General features: G+C 58.2%; 5 protein-coding genes across 5 annotated transcripts; 2 read left to right on the top strand and 3 right to left on the bottom strand.

Annotated features, from left to right (window-relative positions):
* Window positions 1–213: 213 nt before the first annotated feature.
* Window positions 214–2,444, top strand: CH63R_13968 (Phosphoglycerate mutase; the record flags this gene model as incomplete). Its single annotated transcript, XM_018308942.1, has 2 exons — window positions 214–248; window positions 317–2,444. 2 exons carry the CDS (start codon window positions 214–216, stop codon window positions 2,442–2,444), a joined length of 2,163 nt encoding a protein of 720 aa, XP_018151260.1.
* An 817-nt stretch (window positions 2,445–3,261) lies between these two features.
* On the bottom strand, window positions 3,262–4,397 carry CH63R_13967 (Carnitine acyl carnitine carrier; the record flags this gene model as incomplete). Its single annotated transcript, XM_018308941.1, has 2 exons — window positions 3,262–3,929; window positions 4,031–4,397. The coding sequence occupies 2 exons, from the start codon at window positions 4,395–4,397 to the stop codon at window positions 3,262–3,264; spliced, it is 1,035 nt and encodes a 344-aa protein (XP_018151259.1).
* A 2,249-nt stretch (window positions 4,398–6,646) lies between these two features.
* CH63R_13966 (Cation efflux protein/zinc transporter) lies at window positions 6,647–8,441 on the bottom strand (the record flags this gene model as incomplete). The annotated part of the gene is made up of 3 exons (XM_018308940.1): window positions 6,647–7,421; window positions 7,492–7,710; window positions 7,765–8,441. The coding sequence occupies 3 exons, from the start codon at window positions 8,439–8,441 to the stop codon at window positions 6,647–6,649; spliced, it is 1,671 nt and encodes a 556-aa protein (XP_018151258.1).
* Window positions 8,442–10,743: 2,302 nt separating this feature from the next.
* On the top strand, window positions 10,744–12,199 carry CH63R_13965 (Glycosyltransferase family 1; the record flags this gene model as incomplete). The annotated part of the gene is made up of 2 exons (XM_018308939.1): window positions 10,744–11,178; window positions 11,228–12,199. 2 exons carry the CDS (start codon window positions 10,744–10,746, stop codon window positions 12,197–12,199), a joined length of 1,407 nt encoding a protein of 468 aa, XP_018151257.1.
* An 832-nt stretch (window positions 12,200–13,031) lies between these two features.
* CH63R_13964 (GMC oxidoreductase) lies at window positions 13,032–14,761 on the bottom strand (the record flags this gene model as incomplete). Its single annotated transcript, XM_018308938.1, has 2 exons — window positions 13,032–14,051; window positions 14,120–14,761. 2 exons carry the CDS (start codon window positions 14,759–14,761, stop codon window positions 13,032–13,034), a joined length of 1,662 nt encoding a protein of 553 aa, XP_018151256.1.
* Between the last annotated feature and the right edge of the window lie 1,626 nt (window positions 14,762–16,387).

Below are 16,387 nucleotides of genomic sequence, written 5' to 3'. Positions count from 1 at the left end.
TCGCCTGCCCAAGCCATCCGATCCTCTGGCTCCGCCGGTGTCCGCTGGTGTCTGTAGCCGCCTTTGCGACCGTCTGTATTTGATCCCCCGTCCGTTTTCTTTCGTCACTAGACCAGTCACCCACGCCGTTGGTCTTTCGCCGAACACCTCCAAGTCAGCCTTTCTACGCATTCTGACTGGGCATCTGCATCCCCGACCCGCCTCGCCGACAACATGGGGCGTCCGCCCGCGTACATCTTTGTCGTCAGGTAGGCCGCCTTCCTTCATTTCCCACCTGTCCAAAACAGTTTCCAGGAGAAGGCTGACAGGACTGCAGGCACGGCGCTCGTCTGGACGCCGCCGATAAGAAGTGGCATCTCACCTCTCCGACTCCCTACGACCCTCCTTTGACCTACGGCGGCTGGCAACAAGCAAAGGCCCTCGGCATCCGCATCGGTAACATCCTCCGACAGGCTGAAGCTGATGGTGCCGCCGACCCCAGGTCTTCCAACGGTCGCGACCCTTCCGCCGACTCTCAGAAGAAGCGACGCAAGTTCAAGGTCGTTATTCACAGCTCGCCATTTTTGCGATGCGTCCAAACCTCTGTCGCTATTGGCGCCGGCCTGGCCCAGGCACCTCCCCCGGGAACTCCCTCCTACCCGATGCCCTCGCCTACCACGAACCCTTCCGCCTCGCCCTTCATTCTCCCGGCTGCCGTAGCTGACGATCCCCGTCCGCTGTCCGTCGACACGAACGAGAGCAACCCCGAGTCCAGGAAGAAGAAGATCAAGAAGTCCACTCTCCGGCTGGATGCCTTCCTGGGCGAATGGCTATCGCCTGAATACTTCGAGATGATCACACCCCCGCCGGGCTCTGCCATGATGTTGGCAGGTGCAAAGGCCGATCTTCTGCGGCGGGAGAACATCGGCGCTCATGACCAAATCGTCGAGCATGCCCACCACCACGCCAACTCTGTTGGTCAGGCTCAGAGTCAACTCTGGAACAGCCCCAAGTTCAGGGCAGCTCCCGAGCGCTCCGACTCGGCCGACTCCAACTCGCCTTCCATCCTCGGTCTCGATAATGTCTCCTCCATGGCTGGCGCTCTGCCGCGAAGTCGTGCCGACAGCACGGCTAGTTCCTCGAGCCAGCGGGTCCGCTTCGCACTGCCAGAGCCCGCCAACCCGAACAATCCAAGTGATGGATATCTTGCCCCGAGCCCCAACTATGCCCTATCCTCTAGCGCCAAGATCCCCGACGGCTATGTGGCGCATGCGCGGGATGCTTGCGTCTCCGTTGACTACCAGTGGGATTCGATGAGGGACCCCCTGGACTGGGGCGATGGCGGCAAGTACGGCGAGGAGTGGACGGCCATGCACCAACGGTTTAGGAAGGGCATCCAGAGGCTGGTGGACTGGTACACTACGGCCGAGCGTCCCGCCGAGATGGTCACCAAGACGGTGAAGACGGCTTTCAACGGCGACACCGAGTGTGCCATTGACGATGAGGACGAGGACGATGTTGAGCCGGTGGTCATTCTAGTTTCCCATGGCGCCGGGTGCAACGCCTTGATCGGTGCCATCACCCACCAGCCGGTTCTCATGGATGTGGCGATGGCTTCCTTGACGGTAGCGGCCCGAAAGCCGGGCCGCGACTCCGAGCCCTCTGGGTTGGACACTCCCATGTCAGAGGTAGACATGGACCCCATGTCTGGCACGAAAGGCCTCATTCCCGTTCACCACTATTACGATTTGAAAATGTTTGCCAACACCGAGCACTTGCGGCAGCCCGTGTCTGCCACCCACAACTTGTCTAGGGCTCCGTCCACCGCCTCGAACCACTCGCAGAACGGCCAGCCATACCCGCGGGGCCGTATTGCGTCTGTGAATACATATACGCCCGGCCCCATCACCCTTAATCCGGACTCCTTCGCCTTCCCAGGCAGTCGGAGCAACTCGGCGAACGCGAACCTGGGCAGCATGCGCCGCACCTCCAACAACACATACTCCCTGCCCAGAGCACCGACGCTCAACACAACCGGAATCACAGTCGGAAGTGGCGCGACTAGTTTCACGAAACCCTCGCCGACGCTTTCGGTTGGGCTGTGGTCGCCCATCACGCCGCAGAAGGAGACGGAAGAGGAGGATGAGGACGATGACATCTTCCCGGACTTTGACCACCGTAAGAAGCTGGCAACGCTCTCCAAGCCCGGACAGGAGATCATCAAGCCGCCGACGCCGGAGAGGAGGGAACCGCAGTTCGGCGGCCCCGCCAAGGTCCCGCACAGGCTGCAAGAGATCTCTCGGCCGACCTCGAGCGACGGCACCGATGAGGAGAACAAGATTCCCCAGCTGGGCACGTTCAGCGCCGGCGGCCTCTGGGGAGCGCCTCGCCCGCTGGGGGAGACGGAGATTATGCGCGACATGACGACTTCGAAGCGGCGATGGACCGTCAACGAGCGCGCCTAGGGGGGTGAGCTCGGCATGAGAGATGCATGCGTTACAAATCAAGATGGGTACAATAATCAGACCCAGACGAGCCTACGAAGTCGCATACGGCAGTACAGCACAGGGTATCACGACAGTGGCACAGCCAGAGCATACACAGACACGAAACAACACCAGACGCATATATATTTGGGTGGCAAAGGATTAGCAATCATTTTTACTTTTTTTTCAGGTCATCATTCTCGGTTCTTGCATCATGGCGTAGTCGACACCAAGGGACAAATGGAAAATCAAGGTTGCGGGCGGTTGAGATCATGGTTTTATCAGTATCAACATTTTTAGTAGCCCACAAGATGGGACAAAAAAAAACGCATTGAGCGGGAAGGGGGCCATCGTTTATTTTCTTTTCTTCTTCCTCTCTACTCTACTCCAAAAATCATAAACCCCCTCAATTTTTTGATAAGGCAAGGACTCAGATGTGTTGTCAATAAGAACAGAAGACAAGCTTATTGTTATGCTTGCAACTCTCTCCCTTTTCCCTCTAGCAGGAATGACGCTGTGGCACGGGGTAACATTGTAAAAAGCCGATTTCGACACTTCTGTTTTGAGTTGACGTGACGAAATTGAAGAGATGAAGCTGGACATAAGAAAATGGTGTGTAAAAAAATCAAGGTCCACGAGTGCCTCCTTCACAAACGCCCGTGGTAAATGCAGCAAATCTAGCGCTGTTTGACGCTCCTCTCTGCTTTACTCTCTCATTCAACAGTATCGCCCAGCACCTCCCTCCGCGCCCTCAACCTCTAGTTCTCTTGCTCGGCCTCAGCAAACAACGGCTGTTTTAGTCAAAAGCCTTGTTCATGGCCTGGTGGGCCAGCTCGACGCCCAAAAAGGTGGCGGCGTTGGCGGGCACGGCCCTTGCTAGGGCCGGGCCGAAGCCCGGGAAGAAGGCGCGGAGGCCGCCGCGAGCGTAGACCTCGCGCACGACGCCGCCGAGGGTGACGTTGCCCTCGGCGGTCTGCAGGCGCGACTTGACGGTGTCGACGGGGAAGACGGGGATCCACATGGCGACGCCGGCGGCGGCGCCGGCGGCGGTGATGGCGAGCAGGCTCAGCTCGCCCGTGGGCTTGCCGGTGACGGAGTCTTTGGGCGTGAGGCGGCGCTTGATGTACTCGTAGGCGGCGAAGTAGGCGGCGCTTCCGGGGCCGTCGCGGGCAAGGGTGGCGGCGCTGCCGCGGAAGACGGAGCGCAGACCGCCCTCGGCGTAGAGCTGGCGAACGACGTCGAGGCCGCCGGCGTACTTGGGCGACTCGCCCGGCTTGAGGCGCTGGGACTGGACCTGAAGGATGACTTTCACGCGCTCGAAGGGGGCGGTGATGGCGGTCATGGGCACGGCGGAGAAGAAGCCGGCGGCGGAGACCTGGGCGATGGAGAGCGGCGCAGAGGGATCGGAGGAGGAGGAGCGGACGAGGGACTTGCCGAGGTCGTAACCCCAGAAGGAGACGGCGACTGTTGAAGAAGGGTGTCTGTCAGCGGACGTCGTTGGATTTCGGGAGGACAAGGAGCAGCAGGAGGGAGAGAAGGGGAAGGCAAGGGAAGGATGAACGTACACATGGGCGTGACGCCGACGAGCGGGGCTGAGACGCCGGCGTACAAGCCCCTGCGCAGGCCGTCGCGGGCGACGCTCTTGCGGACGACGTCGATGGCGGAGGAGTAGACGCCCTTGTCGGCGGTCTGGAGACGGACCTTGACGAGGTCGAAGGGGTGGCCGACGACGACGGCGCAGATGCCGCCGAAGCCGCCGGCGGCGAGGGAGCGGAGCTGGGTCGCGAGGCCCGAGGCAGCGGCCTTGGTGTCGGCTTTCAGCTCCTCCTTGGACTCGGGGATGTGAGGGATCTTGTCGGCGACGGCGCCCGGGAGGGCGGAGGGGAGTTTGGCGTTGATGGACGCCGCGGCGTCCGAGGTTGAGGGCGCCATTGTGTGTGTGTGTGTGTGTTTGTATGTGTGGGAGAGCTGTGACAAGGGAAGGGAGGAATAGAGGGGGGAGAGTAGGAGGAGGAGGAGAGGTTCTCGCGATGGAGGGCGCGGAATGGGGAGAGGGTGTTGGGTGGCGGTGGTAGTTGTTGTCGTGGCGAAGGAAGAACGTCCGGGGGAGGAGGGAGGATTCACGTGCCGGCGGATTGAATCGTGATGGTGGTGCGTGTGGTGCTTCCCAGTGGTTCCTGATCCAGAGTCCCGTGCGGTCCGTTCCTGGCGCGAGTTTTTAGTCCGGTTAGTGGTAAGGGAGGAAAAGGCTATCTCGTGCGCGAGCGCGTGCGTGCGTGGGTGAAGTGGACGGAGGGGGATGGGTGGTTCGGTCGTCCGCTGGAGGTGTTTCTTTTTCCTGCGCCGGTGCGAGGGAGAGACGGAGGGAGTGAGAGCAGGAGTGAGAAGAGTGGAAGCTGGGCGTGAGAGCTTCTACGTCACAGCGAGCCTCGGCACATTGGCAATTGGCAATTGGGTCCCCCACCTGGAGCCGGAGGAGGTATGGGGCGCGCGGAGGGGGTTATCTGGGGGGGAAAGGGGATTCGGGTAAGTATCCACTGATGATTTAGGCACGGGGGGGGGGAAATATGGCTTGTGATGAATGCTCCGTTTGCGGTGACAAAAGTGTCCAGGTGCAAAGGCCGATCGATCGATGATGTGCAACAGAAAAGCTGGCGCGTGAGAAAATCAAGGGTCCAAAAAGGACACTTTTGTCTCTTTCTTATCTATTAATGTTCCCCCCTCCCCGAAGAGAGCTCATCCCGGTGCGGGATGAAACCGTGACCTCAGATGGCGGCGGGCTGGGTGCTGCGACTTGGCCGGCTCAGCGCTTGCGCAATGGCACAATGCCGCCCAAAAACCGGTGCCTCGGCCGTTCGGCTCATTGTGGTGCAGCTACCTAGCAGCAAGCTGAAGGAAGCTCCGGTCTGGGGGAGGGGGGCTTGGGCTTGGGCTTGGAGGCCCCGCTAGCGCTGCACTGTCGACCTGGGGAAAACATGCACATGTATGTGCGATTAATATCTCTGTGTTGTGTGTGTGTGTTCCTGGATTATTGTGTACGTTTTGGCTGTGTCGACAACTTCTCGCAGTTGAACAGAGCCTACTCATAATCTTCCCTTGTCCAAACTTTCTTTCCGCCATCGATAAACCAGCGTGTGTAGATGACGCAGGGTATGGGACGAAAGTCAATTCCACATCCCCCCGGGAATACATGTGACATTCCATCCTGCGCATAATGCCAAAGCACAACACGGCTAACCTCACGCATCGCAACCCCTCACCCCCAAATCAATGCCTCGTTGATGCGAAATCCACGGGGAAAGGACTGCGCATGTATTCCATAGCTTAAAAAAAAATTAAAAGAGAGGGGGGGGGGGCATGCAGTAGCCCGCAGTCGCAACCCATCCGTCTTCAGCCGCCAGATCCGGCACAATCCAAATCGCCCAGTTTCCCCCAAAATCTCTTCCACCACGAACCCCCTAGTCTTGTGTGTCTGCACGTCCAGTCACCCCCCCACCCCCCACCCCTTTTCCCCAGTCCTTTTCCCAATCACCGCTCCGGGCAGACGGAGGTAGGCAACGGGGGCAAGGAGGAGGCCGGGATGACGCCCGCCCTGGCCCCGAGGGTCTCATTTTCCTGTAGCATCTCGGGTCGACGGAAGTCTCACGCCAAGTCGCCATCACTTGCTGCAACGAACCTCTTTGGCCTTGGGTGGGTATCTAATATTTTTTTCTACCTTTCTTTTGTCTTTTGCTCTTTTCTCTCCTCTCCTTATTTGTCGCGCCGCACACCCTACCCCTACAAGTCTCTGTATGGCTTATCGCGATGCCGCCCTGTGATGATGTCGAGTCGCGGTACGTAAACCGTCCCAAGACCTCCAGAGGGAAAAAAAAATAGAAAATGAAAATCGTAGGTCAAGAAAGCCACACAACCGCAACAAGCCGAATGAGAATCAACAGCGCCTCAAAGCGGCAGGCTGCCGGGGGGGTCAACATCTGCCGCGACTCGCGAAACCCCTTCTTTTCTCCAAGAAGAGGGGCTTTCATCTGTCACCAAGCCTGCACACGGTTTTTCGCGTGCCTTTTCCCACTGCCCAACCCATCCACGGAAGAAAGAGATTATCCATAGGGACCGGACCTCCCTCAATCCCGCTTCGCGTAGACATTTTCATCCGCCATGGGTCTCTCCGGCGCCGAGCTCTCCTAGAAAGCCCTCGCCTTGAGCGGCGTCGTAGCCAGCCCCGTCGACCGTCCCACGCCGCACCAGCAACTGCTGTCGCCCTCCCTCTCGACCTGCACCACAATGTCCATCGAGTTCTTAAGGAGGTAGTCCCGCACCCGATCCCGCACCTCGTCCAAGCTGGCGCCCCGGCCCGCTACCACGTGCACGATGCCCTGCAGCTTGTCGCCCGAGTCCTCGCTGCTCCGGTCATCCATCCAGAACTTGGGCACCGAGTAGTTGACGACGCCCTTTTGCTGTAGGATCCCAGCGAGCGTGTTGCGCAGATTGTACTCAACGTCGTCTGGCACGTTAAGCATCAGGTTGCGCGCCGACGACTTGATGAGCGGGATCGACGCGAGGAAGATGAGCACTGCGATCGCGCACGATGCCAGCGGGTCCCAAAACGTCCATCCAGTGTAGTACGTCAGGATCGTCGACACCACCACCGACGCGCTGCCCATTGTGTCGGCTAAAACGTGCAGAAAGATGCCCTCCATGTTGTCGTTGTGATGCGAGTGCGCGTGGCTATGCTTCTTCCCGTGTGAGTGATCGTGTCCGTGGTCATGTTCGCCGTGTGAATGGGAGTGCCCATGGCCGTGGTCGTGCCCGTGATGATGATGGCCGAAGCCCCATAGACCCAGCAGATTGATGACGCCGCCGAGAAAGCTGACAATCAGAAGCTCTCGCAGTCGGTGGAGTTCCTGGCCTTCCCATATCCGCTCAAAAGCCTCCACAATGATTTCGACGCTCAGCAGCCTAGCATCCATTAGCCTTGGTTTGTTTTGATTTTTGTAGTGCATCATGTCACACGGCGTGAAAAACCTACATCAGCAAGATGCCGTTGGCGAAGCCGCTCAGCGTCTCGATCTTCCCCAACCCAAAGGGAAAACGCTGGCTCTGAGGCCACTTGCTTGTGACCGCGGCGCAAAGTCCGACGAAGAGGGCGAAGCAGTCGAAGAACATGTGGATCGTGTCGCTCAGTAGACCGAGAGAATCGGTGACGTAGCCGTAAAAGGCCTGCACGGCCATGAAGCCGAAGTTGAGACTGTGTATGTCATGTCAGTGGCGGCAAGACCGGCAATTCTATCAGCCAACTCACGTCATGAAGTAGAAAATCCTCCTCGAGTCCTTCTCGACGAGAATGGTGTGAAGGACCGGGATGGCTGGCGTGTACTTCAGCAGAACCCTTGTGAACAATGACGGTTTCGCGTGGTCGTGATCGTGCGAGTGGTTGTGGCCGTGGCCGTGAGCGTGCGAATGACCATGATGGCCATGCCCATCGCAATGGCCGTGATCGTGATCATGGGAGTGATTGTGCTCGTGATCATGGGAGTGATCGTGTTCATGGTGGTGGTGATGGTCTATCGTCGTCGTCGTCGTTGTCGTGCCGTTGAGAGGCTGGAACGTTGCTGAGAAAGATCCTGTCGTGGGGGTCAACAGCTGGCGTCCGCTTGGCGTAATGTCCGTCTTCCAGCCGTCCATTGTCGCGAGCGATTGAGGCGGCGCTTTTTCTCGAGGAAAGGAGGATTGGCTCGAGTTCGCACGGTAGTGCGAGTGGCCGCCGTGCGTGTGGCCATTGTGATTGTGTGAGTGATCGTGATCGTGGTTGTGGCCGCTGCCAATTGAGTCTTGGCTCTGGCTGTGAGTGTGCAGCCCGCCGTTGGACATTGTCGACTTCAAAGCATGGAGAGACGGCGGCGAGTGGGAGTGGGAGTGCATGTGATGATGGTGGGCGTGCGGCAAGGCGGAGGATGGCAAGGCGTAGGATGATGCCATGTCGACTGCGACGCGTGGTCGACGTCGATCGGGGACCCGGGTCCGGGGTCGCTGTCGTTATCGGCGGCGGCGGCGGATACGGGCGAGAGAGATAAAGAGAGAGAGAGGGACGGAAGAAAGGAAAGGATGTCGCTCGTCCACTGTGTCCTGTTTTCTCTGGGTCGTCGCCGTTCGTCTCTCCACCGAGGAGGACCCGTTAGTTCGGGATCTTTACCAAGACCCCCCTATCGTGGGTAAACCCGAGTCATGGGCCGGAGGTTATCCGCGCTGTATGCGTGTGATTTCTCCGATGTATCGGCGACGGCGAAGGCTAGCGGCGAATAGGGCAAATGGCGACGAATGTGTTGCAATTGAGGTGTCGTGGGACATCCAGCGCCGTGGAGTCGGGAGGAGAGAGGACGGCAGAGTCGTGTGCCCGTCGTAGTATAGTGGTGGTTGCAGTGCACCTGGAGCCGAAGGCGGCGGCAGCGGCGACGGTTCAGGGGACGTATCTGTACAGGCGAAAGAGACGGAATGGAGTCGCCCCGTCAATGACGTTGCGCCGCAATCCCAACGCTGAGCTGGGCTGGGCTGGGCTGGGCTTAGAGTAGGGCCTTGTGGAGGGGAAAGGCGGGAGATTTGATCGTCGACGGACGTGCCGGCGAGTCGCACAGACAATGACAATGCTGGAAGCACTGGAAGAAGGGAGCCGACGTAACGGAGAGATGGAGAGGAAAGAGAGGGAGAAGACGTGTGTGGCTGAAGAAGAGTCAAGCCGAAGGTTGATCTGTTGTTAAAGACGCTACGCTTCGCAAAGGTGGGATGTCCAGCGTTGTTGTGGTTTTCTTTTGTTTTGCTGTTTTTCTTTGGCCGAACCCACGGGATGCATGGCTTGTCGGGCGGTGCCTCCTTTCAAACCCAGCGCCTTCAGATGAATCTCCCACCTTGTCCTAATGAGGAATCCAGCCGTCAACCCCTGCAGATTTCTCCGTGTGGGGAGTACAGTGGGGAGTACTCTGTACAGGTGGGCTGCACGTTCGTCGTGGCGGTGTCTGTGATTCGTCATTGGGAACTAGACGACCATCAGGACTCAGGAGAGGGGAGGGGAAGAGGCTTGGCCCATGCCGGGTCCGGAAGCTTTGAGCTGGCTGCATAAAGTTGGCCGTGCAGCTGAGAGACAAGACACGCAGATGGGATATGCGATAATGCGACCTCGATTACAGCCTGGTCCAAATGTTCTCTGATGGGGGACAAGGTCTACAGAGACGGCCGCGAGATAGGTGCTCTGTAGATAGCTAACAATTCCCTATCATTGCATCCGTAGTGTACCTATGCAGACCATCGTGACATACTGCCCCCGGCAGGCATATGCCTGTCTGAGCCTCTTGAAAGTTCAGATACCGCCGATTGAGACGCATTGCTGACTATTTTTTATTTTTTTTGCTTTTGCTTTTTTCTCTTGCTGCTGAGGCTTCCCGATGGTCCGTGTCGGTTTTGCATGTGCAGCAGCAGGTTTTCCATTGATTGATTGGGTGACGAAGGCGCAGGTCGAGTGTTGGTTTTATTGTTAATCTTCTTCTTTCCTCCGTATAGAATTGTGAAGATTGTGAACAATCAGATTGATGCATGTTGATGCAGATTGATGCAGACTGACGAAGCTACCCGAGTCCCCTTCGACAGGACGGAAAGATACGTACCGAATGTTCTGTAGCTGCTAGGCACATTAGGAGGAGCGTACTGATATCTACGATATCTGTCTGTCTTATCGCACACGTGACTGCTCCACATCGGCTGCGACGACCCTGATTGGCGCCACCATTGCAACATCGCAAAGTCCATCCCAAGTTGGAAGGCGCGAACGAGGACAAGCTCTTGGAAGGAGGGGGGATCTAGGCCCAGTCAAGCAGCTTCAGAACATCTTCTCAGCCTCCCTGCCACTGCAGGTCTTCAACAGGAGGCCATCGTCGGGTCACGCGATTATCTGGGCAATTTCATCTTTCTCCTCTCGCTCCTTTTCTTAGAATAACAAAGGCCTTGTCCCCAGGTCGCCCGCCATCTAACCAGCCAGCACACCACATCACAGGCGGCTCCCTCATGCGCTAAGACGGTGTATTGCAACTTCAGATGACAGGACGGCCCAGCTCTGCGTAGCCGATACTACCACACTCAATCACACACCTGAAGAGGGGGGAACTGTCCGCTGGCGATCATCTTGAAACTCCACAACAACCGATTCTCAGTCTCATCACCCACCACTCGCCTCAGCTCACGCGACACCCCTTGCGCTCAGCCACGCGCTCAACTGCCACGACACCTTGTCAATATGTCGCTGGTGCCTCTCGTGCTCTCCGTCCTTGCTGGCGTTGTCACCACACTCGTCGCCGCCTTGGGCATTAACTTTGTCACGCGTTTGCTTCCAACCCGTTACCACGCGGCTGAGAACCCCAAAGATGACCACCTCCAGATCTTGGTGTTGGGCGACATAGGCCGCAGCCCTAGGATGCAGTACCATGCCCTGAGTGTCATGAAGCATGGAGGAAAGGTCGACCTCGTCGGCTACAAAGAGACGGCTCGCCACCCGGACCTCGTCGGCAACGAGAGAGTTGCTCTGTACCCCCTGCCTCCCTTACCGACCGTCTTCAAATGGAATACTTTGCCGTTCCTCATCAACAAGCCCGCCAAGGTGGTCTGGCAAGCCTGGTCCATCTTCTACGTCCTGGCCTACACGGCGCCACCAGCCCGATGGATCATCATTCAGGTGGGTGATGACCCGTCACCTCGTCCGAATGCACGTCTGACTCTCGCAGAACCCCCCGTCTATCCCGACCCTGCACCTAGCTTTGCTTGTGTCTCTCCTGAGAGGAAGTCATCTCCTCATTGACTGGCATAACTACGGCTGGTCTATCATGGCCACCGGCCGCAGCCAGAAGAACCCCTTGGTGTGGATCTACAAGAAGTACGAGACATACTTTGGCAGAATCGTGCCCACCGCCAATCTCACCGTTACCGACGCCATGGCTCGCCAGCTCAAAGAGAAGCCTTACAGCTTCAAGAAGCCCATTTTCACCCTGCACGACCGTCCGGCCGAGGTGTTCCGACCCATCGAGTCATCCGAGTCGAGACTCGCTTTTCTCTCACGCCTCAAAGAGACCAAAGACGTCGCTCAACAAATCATCGATGGCACCACCCGCCTCATTGTCAGCAGCACCTCCTGGACACCCGATGAGGACTTTGGACTGCTCCTGGATGCCCTCGTCGCCTATGCGCACCCCGAAGAAGCCGTCACCGATAACGGCGCAGGGCGGCCCCCTATCCTGGCCATCATCACCGGCAAGGGCCCCCAAAAGGCCGAGTACGAGGAGAAGATCAAGAACCTCCGCCTCGAGGGCAAGCTCCCCGGCATCACGATCCTGACCGCCTGGCTTTCCACCCGCGAGTATGCCACGCTCCTCTCCTGCGCCGACCTCGGCGTCTGCCTGCACAAGTCGAGCTCCGGAGTCGACTTGCCGATGAAGGTGGTTGACATGTTCGGCTCGGGTCTGCCTGTGGCGGCGTACTCTGCGTACGAGAGCTTCGGCGAGCTGGTCAAGGAGGGCGTAAACGGATGCGGCTTTGAAACGGCCACAGAGCTGGCCGAGGTCTTGACAAGGCTGTTGAGCGAGGGCGGCAAGGACGAGCTGAGGAGTCTGAGAGCAGGGGCTGCGAAGGAAGGCAGCCTGCGCTGGGACGAAGAATGGGACCGCGTAGTAGGACGGGTCGTAGGAGTGATTGACTGTTGAGGTGCCTAGTCTTGCAGTTGTTTATGAGGACAGACTCCATAAGACTTGTCTACATACATATGCTTAATATCCCATAATTGGTTCAATTTCAAAAAGAGTTGTCGTCGAGAGACACCAACAGTTGCTAGGGTTGCCAGGGTTGCCAACAAGAAAACGGAACTGTGAAAATGAAGGAAACAATAGAAAGAAGCCCAAGCAAAACAAACCGCGATGAGCAAAATATTGATTTCGCCCGGACTTGAACCGGAGACCTTCAGTGTGTTAGACTGACGTGATAACCAACTACACCACGAAACCATGTGACAGTGAATCCTGTTGATTGATATGGACTGTGCAATTCTTGCTCATTAAGCTAAATCATGCAGACTCATGGGTCCCATCCACTGGGTTGTGGGCCAGCTTAGAGAGACGTCAGATGGAGCAAACAGGGCTGTGGCCTGATCGACTCAGGTAGGTTAGCGCGCCGTTCGCTGCTCCAACTCCAGGTTTCCCCAAAACACCAACTGGCTGCATGACACAGCTTACGATACGCGACGACAAGAAGTCATCTTGCGAGTTGAGTATATCATTGCCGTATTTTTACCCGTTTACCCGTGCCTCCAATCATTGGGAGACATGTCTGTTCTGTTAAATTGAACGAGGCTGACGGGAACCTTCTATTCGGCATTGTCTCGGCGAGGCATCAACGGAGGATCGTTGGAACAGTTCTGCTAATTTTGTTCCTCTTGTTGTTTTCTATTCTACACAGGGCCGGCCGGCCACTTGATTACATTGCTGATCTATATCTTGGTGGAACCCCCTAGAGACGTCACAGCTTTAACCTGCACTGCACTCAGTGAGCATTCAGAGCCAGTATTCTCTTGGCGGCAAACGCAGCAGCCACCATGATGGGCGCCTGCGTGTTGCCCGTCGGCACCTCGGGGTGGATGCTGCCGTCCACGACGAACAGGTTCTCGGTGCCCCAGACCCTGGTGTCCGGGTCGACAACGCTGTTCCCGTCGTTCCGGGCGCCCATCTGGGCGGTGCCGAGGTAGTGGCTGCCGCTGCCGGCCGTGGCGACGATGGCCTCGGCCGTCGCGTTCCCGGCGACGCTGAGGATGCTGCCGGGCCGCCGGGCGTAGCCCAGCAGCGTGTCGACCATCTTGGTCAGCGCCTCGCGGTCGCCCTCGGTGTGCAGGAGCGGCGTGCGCGTCATGTTGGTCGTGCCGTCCGCCGTGATACCGACGGTACCGGCCGAGGTCGTGCCGTGCGTGAGGTACACCTTGACGCCGATCGTGTCGTTAGCGTCCGCGCGGACGGTACCCTGGATGTAGCGTGTGGCGCCGTCAGCGGTCGCGTTGACGCTGGTCCAGAAGTTGAGGCGCTGGCCCGACTGCGCCAGCAGACCGCTGCCGCGCGCGAAGAGCTCGACCGACTCTTGGCCCGGGTCCGTCCACGCCGCGTCCGGCAGGGCGACGAGCGCGTCCTTCTCGGTCTGGAAGACGACGGTCGCGACGGCGTGGTCCTTGAGGTTCTCGCCGACGGGCAGCTCGATCCACTGCTCGCGGGGCGGCAGCGTGATGCCCGTCGTGCCGGCCGCGACGATCTCGATCTGCGCGGCCGGGCCGATACCCGAGTTGAAGAGCACGCGGGGCGTCGAGTGGGAGCCGGCGGCGAGGACGAGCGATCCGCCCTTGGCCAGGTTGATGATCTCCCGGGCGCCCGAGTCGTTCTCGACCTCGACGCCCGTCACGAGGCCGCCGTCGCGCACGGCGCGGAGGACCTTGGCGTGCAGCTCAAGGGTGAAGTTGGGCAGCGCCTCGGCGTCGGGGAGGATGGATCGCACGGGGCTGTCACGCAGGCCGTGGGCGATCTGTAAGAGCGTGTCAGAGTATATCCTTTTTTCCCTTTCCGACATGGGGGCCCATTCGCACGACTTACCGACCACGGGGGGTGAGAGTACATCAACTCCTTTGCCTCGACATCGTTCAAGGCGTCTTGCTCACTCCAGCCGTTGGCATCGAGGAAGCGCGACATGATCTCGTACGCGCCGTCATCGTACCGCTTGCCGTCCTCGGATGCCAGGATGGTGCCCGGGAGACGCTCGTAAAACTCCTCGGCCGCGAGCGCGACGCCGTTCTCCCAGCGCCACTCCTCGGGCCACCCGGCGAAGTCGGCGGCGCGCGGCCGGACGAACATGAGGGCGTTGAGCATGGTCGAGCCGCCGAGCATGCAGCCAGCGGCGATGACGAGGTCCCGGCAGTATTGCAGGTCCGGGTCGGCACCCGTGTAGTCGGACATGCCGGGCACGTCGTACATGGTAACGGTGTCGTTCCACGGCATGGTCTTGCGGTAGCCCGACATGTAGAGGGACGGCCCGCCGCGCTCGACGAGGAGCACGCTGCGGCCCGAGGCGGCAAGGCGTTCGGCGGCCACGATGCCAGCGGTCCCGGCGCCGGCGACGATGTAGTCGTACGTCGCGTTGCGGATCGTCGTCGTCGTCGTGTTGGATCGGGGGTACAGGCTGGCCGAGGCCATCTCGCCCAGCGCGAGGAGCGCCGAGGTCACAGTGATGAGCTTCATGGTGCCCCGAGTGACGGATATTCAAGAGAGGGGATGGAAGGACAAGTCCAAAGTTGAGAGGCTAGAGGGACAAACAGACACCCAGAGTCGCCCCTCCTCAGGCTAGAGGTAGGTAGACGTGATATACTTACATGATTGATAAGATGAGATTGATTAGACGAGATTGATAGTCGACCACCACACTGCGGCATCGGGACGCACTCCGCAGACTCGCGGACGGTCATGACTAAGTCGAGCAGTGATCGCAGGCCTCAAGTGGACTCGCAATATAAGCATACTCCAGGAGTGGAGGCTCCCCATGGGCCCTTTCCGGCTCTCAACACGAGGGGGTCTCCATTTCGAATCAGGGAAGTTGGAACCGACCCGGTTGCGCAGTGCAGATCGGACACGGTTAAAATTTGTTCGTTCCTTTCGTTGGGAAAATACCTCATATTCGGATCTCCGGACCCTCGCCGAGAAACTGCAAGCGACGTGGAGAACTCGGGCTGAGCAGTATGGAGTTGGTGGGACGCGCGACTCCGGCCTTTTGGATGGTTGGGCTGTGGACGATCTCGAGTCGGTTGGTCAGCAGCGTCGCACACGACTACGTAACAAGCTGGTGGGTTTGGTTCGTTAGTTGGACTTGGCGTCTGGGCTTGGTTTTGCTCCTCTCTCTAGAGTCCTCGTCCGAGAATTCCGATCGATGGGAGACACATGGGTGGAAGAGTTGAGTGCAACTGTGTGTGATTCCTCTCTCTCTCTTAAGAGCCCACGATGTGAGTCGCCTAACGGTTTCTCGTGGCTTGTTCAATGCACGCATGCTATGATAGATACCATGAGATTTATATGCGTCAAAGGCTGACAGCTGTGTCTTCAACCGGGCTCGACTCGTTTCCGGGAGATCAGCACCCGAAGAGCCAGTCGTTGACGGCAGGCTTCATTCACCCGGCTTGTTGTGCTTTCACAATCCCATGGCTAAGAATGTTTAACAAACTGTCCGCAACACAAAGGTACTCGGTCCATGACCGTCTCATACACCATAAATGAAGGCCATCATTCCTTGGTGGCACTTCTCACATCTGACAGCTCCAGAGGGACCAACAACGGTTCATCGGGGCTGTTCGACCCTCGGCCCTCGGAGCCCCCACTTCGGCGGTCCGGCAGTCGCGGAGGAGACGGCCTTTCCCGCCACTTGCTTCCGGTCTATCGTGATCATCAAGGTAATAAATACCTCGGTGACGAGAAGGAAAGAAAGCGATTTTACTCGGTCTCATACGAGTCTTAATGGGTCTGTTGAATGGTTCATTACATGCCGCAGCGGGCCAAGGGGGGTCATCCCGCGTCCATTGCTGCTTTTCGTGACCTCAACTACAAAGAGCCTCATGTCGACATCTTATGGCCGATCGGATCACATCCGGATCATCGGTCTTGACATTACTTATATGCAAAGGCCAACTCCTTCCCGTTAGCCTAGCTTCGCTCCATCCCAGTAGTAGCGATGAAAAGTACCGCTGACTGCTTGTTACCCATACTTGGCAACTTGGCAAACTAGGCCGGGGCTAATCTTTCCCTCTATAGATTTCGGAAGTTGTGGACCAAGAAGCTTGTTTGGGTAAGCATAAAAGCCGTTTCCCAAATTACCGACCG

This window comes from Colletotrichum higginsianum, chromosome 10 (genome assembly GCF_001672515.1).
Source record: "Colletotrichum higginsianum IMI 349063 chromosome 10, whole genome shotgun sequence".
Classification (NCBI taxonomy): domain Eukaryota; kingdom Fungi; phylum Ascomycota; class Sordariomycetes; order Glomerellales; family Glomerellaceae; genus Colletotrichum; species Colletotrichum higginsianum.
The sequence above is the reverse complement of the archived record's forward strand: the minus strand, read 5'-3'. Positions and strand labels throughout refer to the sequence as shown.